Below are 3,389 nucleotides of genomic sequence, written 5' to 3' on the forward strand. Positions count from 1 at the left end.
CGCAAATAGACTGATAAATACACAATATGATCAAGATTTTGCACTAATGCAATCAAGACTATTGGAGTTGATAAAAGGCCAGTGAAAAAAAAGATCCTGGTTCCCTTTTAGACATTCTACAGAAGACATTATTTAGTCAAATAAAATTAGACTGAAAGCCTGAGAGAGAAGACAGTAGGCCCCATTGATGCTGTCTGAATGGAAACCCCCGTTCAGCTACAAACAGTACAGTATCACAGTATACACAGGCCTCCACTTTAGAAATGCTGGCAATCTATTCAGCTTCTTTTTTCTAAGTCTCGCATCCACTGTGGTTTACAGAGTGGTAAGTGGTAAATAAAAAAATAACACAGTGTAGTGACAAAACAACTGTTGTTCTCTGAATGTGTGCACTCACACTTTAAATGCTACTTTTATCTGAGGAAGAATGCTCTCTATAAATAGCACGTGTGCCATGGCTCATCAGTTCTTCATGGCATGGAAAAAAAATGCATCGTACAGAAAGAATTCAGATCAGTTATTAGGCAATACACTAACCCAATTTACAATGTCATACAAAACACAGCAGCATACAGGATCTAGTTGAAATATATAATCAAAGAGATAAAGATGGAGAGAATCTCTGCAGGAGCAACCGGCAAACCATCTCAACCAGCCACTTGAGACTTCCTTCCCTGCCACCTCACCGGCTCGTGTACGACTGTACATCACCCATTAGAGACCCAGTAACCCAGAGCAGCAGCAGTGAACATCCTCACCTTCTTATCTCTTTTCCACAGCCTGAGACAGCAGAAGCTCCAGAAAAACAAGTCTCCCACCATATCAGCAAGAGCTGGCGATTCTCCTCGCTGTTCTAGTTCATTCTAGTGAGGCAGGCGCTGTCACAACAAAACACTGGCATAGGCTAAACCGGCCAGAGAGACGGAGCTGCAGGGGGGAGGGAGGAGAGAGACAGAGACAGAGAGAGAGAGAGAGAGAGAGAGAGAGAGAGAGAGCAGCCCACGCCTTTGCAGCTGAGCTCATCTCTGAATCAATGTCACTCCTCCTGGCTCTCCCCCTCCCACCCTGCCTTCCTCTTCACTTTTGCTATGACCTCATCGTTTCCTGTTTGGCCCTGCCCACTCTAGCACACGTGCCACCCGGCTCTTTAACCACACACCCCCACTTCTCACTCCCGATCCTTTCCCGTGCTGCCCCAATTCCTGCAATCACATTTCAAAAACAGTGAAAACTAGCAGTGTGACAGTAACAGGCTTATGTGGGGGAAATAATAGGCCTCATTCACCAAACCTTCTTCAGAACAAATTTTTCACGATGATTCTGGAATTCACCAATGTTTTCTTATTTGGGATTTGTTCTTAGGTAAGAACAGAATCTATGCACACACAAGAGCACTCTTACGCATAATTTAGAGCTGACATGTTTGCGCAAAAAAAGTAGCTATACCATTTTCTCCCGTTCTAATTTAAAATTCAACACTTCTCTCCATTTTGTAAAGCTGCTCATTTGTAAAGCACTTTGAATTGCCATTGTGTATGAATTGTGCTAGGCCTATATAAATAAACTTGCCTGGCTTTGCCATCCAATGATAAGTGATTGATCACACTATTTAAAAGGCAACAGTATATTTTCTATGTTTTGAAATAATTTGTTTTCCCTCCGATTTCAGATAAAACCATTTCTTTTCTACTTCATCAGTTCTGCACCATTCTCCGGCTACAGCGTTTACTTAATGAGTAGTAAATCGGTTTTAGTTTTAGTGCTTAGTATGCACTGCTGACGCTGCTAAATATGATGTCCTCCACTTCAGAATTACTGAGGTTTTTCTTTCTTTGGGAGTCCAGGCCTCCACAGTCTTTGCCATGTCTTTTGGACATTTATCTTAGTGTGCACACGATGGCCCTGCCATCTCATGACCTTTTATGGGAATTAACCTTAGCGTTTACCTATGCTAAATAGGAGCAACGGGTACAAGCTTTCAATTACGAATATGAAGACATTGAGATTCATCATTCTAAGAACACACCTGCGAGCAATTCTGCTGTTTAAAGGACAATTCTGGCACAAAATGATCCTACAGGTTATTATTATTATTATTAACACATGGGTACTGAGTCAACCGTTATCCTGGATATGTTTTCATGCTACATTAGAGAAAAAAATAAAAAATTACAATTTATAAAGACAGTACCATTTGGTATACAAGCAGGCCCCATCTTGGGAAATCAGTCATGATCAGTCAAATGCCGAACACCCAAGATGGCGCCTGCCTGTTTACTCAAACGGTACGGTCTTTATAAACTATCTTTTAAATAAACTGTCTGTACACTTACAAAGTTCTCAATGCTTTGGTTTACATTTAGAGACCCTCATTATGCTACAGTGGAAGTGTGATGCTATTTTGAGCCTTGTTAGTGGTATAGAAATAAATTTATTTTACTCCCTCCATGTCCTGACTACTAGCGTTATAAGCTAACTAGCGGTTAGAGATAAAACTGGGCACATTCGATTAGTATGAAAACATATCCCAGAGAACGGAAGACTCGGGACCCATGTGTCATTAACCCCTGGGTTCATTTTGCACCGGAATTGCCCTTTAAGAACACGTCATGAATCAGACATACACTTAAGGACTTTGTTAAGAACATATTTAAAAGAAAACTTAGGAAGATATTGGTAAATGAGGACCAATGTTCTTTATTATCTAATTTGCTATCTTGTTGTACATGTAAAGTGAAAAAATCCATAACAGCATTGTTTCCAGCACATTAATCTCGCATTGCCAGCCCTATCTCCACTACGGTGTGTCAGTGCTGAAGTATGGTCTGGCTACACCACTTATCTATTCTGAGATAGGAGAAAAAAAACTGTGGCTTGTTTAAACCAATCACAACTGTCCTGGGAGGCACTAAGCACCGGATGCAACAATGGTGCCCTTGCAAAATAGATTGCGGAGATGATTGAGGGACATCCGGAAATTGAGAACTATGCCAGATGCCAGGCTATATCCCGGCAATGTGCATCCATTTATCTAGACTACAAGCATATAAACACAATGAAGGGTGAAATTATATGCACTAGGTACAACTCTCTTTTAACATTAACTTCCATTTTTATGAACACAGAGTGTGTATTTCAGTAATTTTTCTTAAACCTGCGTAGCCGACAAAGTCCTGGTTTGACTTGTTGTAGACTGCTTGATCAAATATTCAAATAAACATTTTGTGTAGGTTTCTGTTTTAATTTGGTAGTCTGGTTTTCTGTTGTGTCCGTGTTCGCTCCCTTGTCTTGTCTAGTTATAGTTCCTGTCTTGTGTCGTTTCGTATTTTGACAGTCGAGGTTTTCTGTTTTGTTGTCTAGTCTTACTTCCTGTGTTTTCCCGCTCTTGT

The 3,389-nt window shown here is 40.7% G+C and overlaps 1 protein-coding gene across 3 annotated transcripts in view; it reads right to left on the reverse strand.

Moving 5' to 3' along the window:
* Positions 1-3,389, reverse strand: part of limk1a (LIM domain kinase 1a) — a 56,415-nt gene that overhangs the window by 17,105 nt on the left and 35,921 nt on the right. The window contains exon 1 of one of the 3 annotated variants that reach the window (XM_032505603.1): positions 759-929. The exons of the other annotated variants lie outside the window; for them this stretch is intronic. Coding sequence (XP_032361494.1) covers positions 759-821 — 63 coding nt within the window. The 5' untranslated portion in view covers positions 822-929. Of the gene's footprint in view, positions 1-758; positions 930-3,389 lie in introns of those variants that run through there. 3 annotated transcript variants of the gene reach the window in all.

This window comes from Etheostoma spectabile, chromosome 3, assembly GCF_008692095.1.
Source record: "Etheostoma spectabile isolate EspeVRDwgs_2016 chromosome 3, UIUC_Espe_1.0, whole genome shotgun sequence".
In the NCBI taxonomy this organism is placed as follows: domain Eukaryota; kingdom Metazoa; phylum Chordata; class Actinopteri; order Perciformes; family Percidae; genus Etheostoma; species Etheostoma spectabile.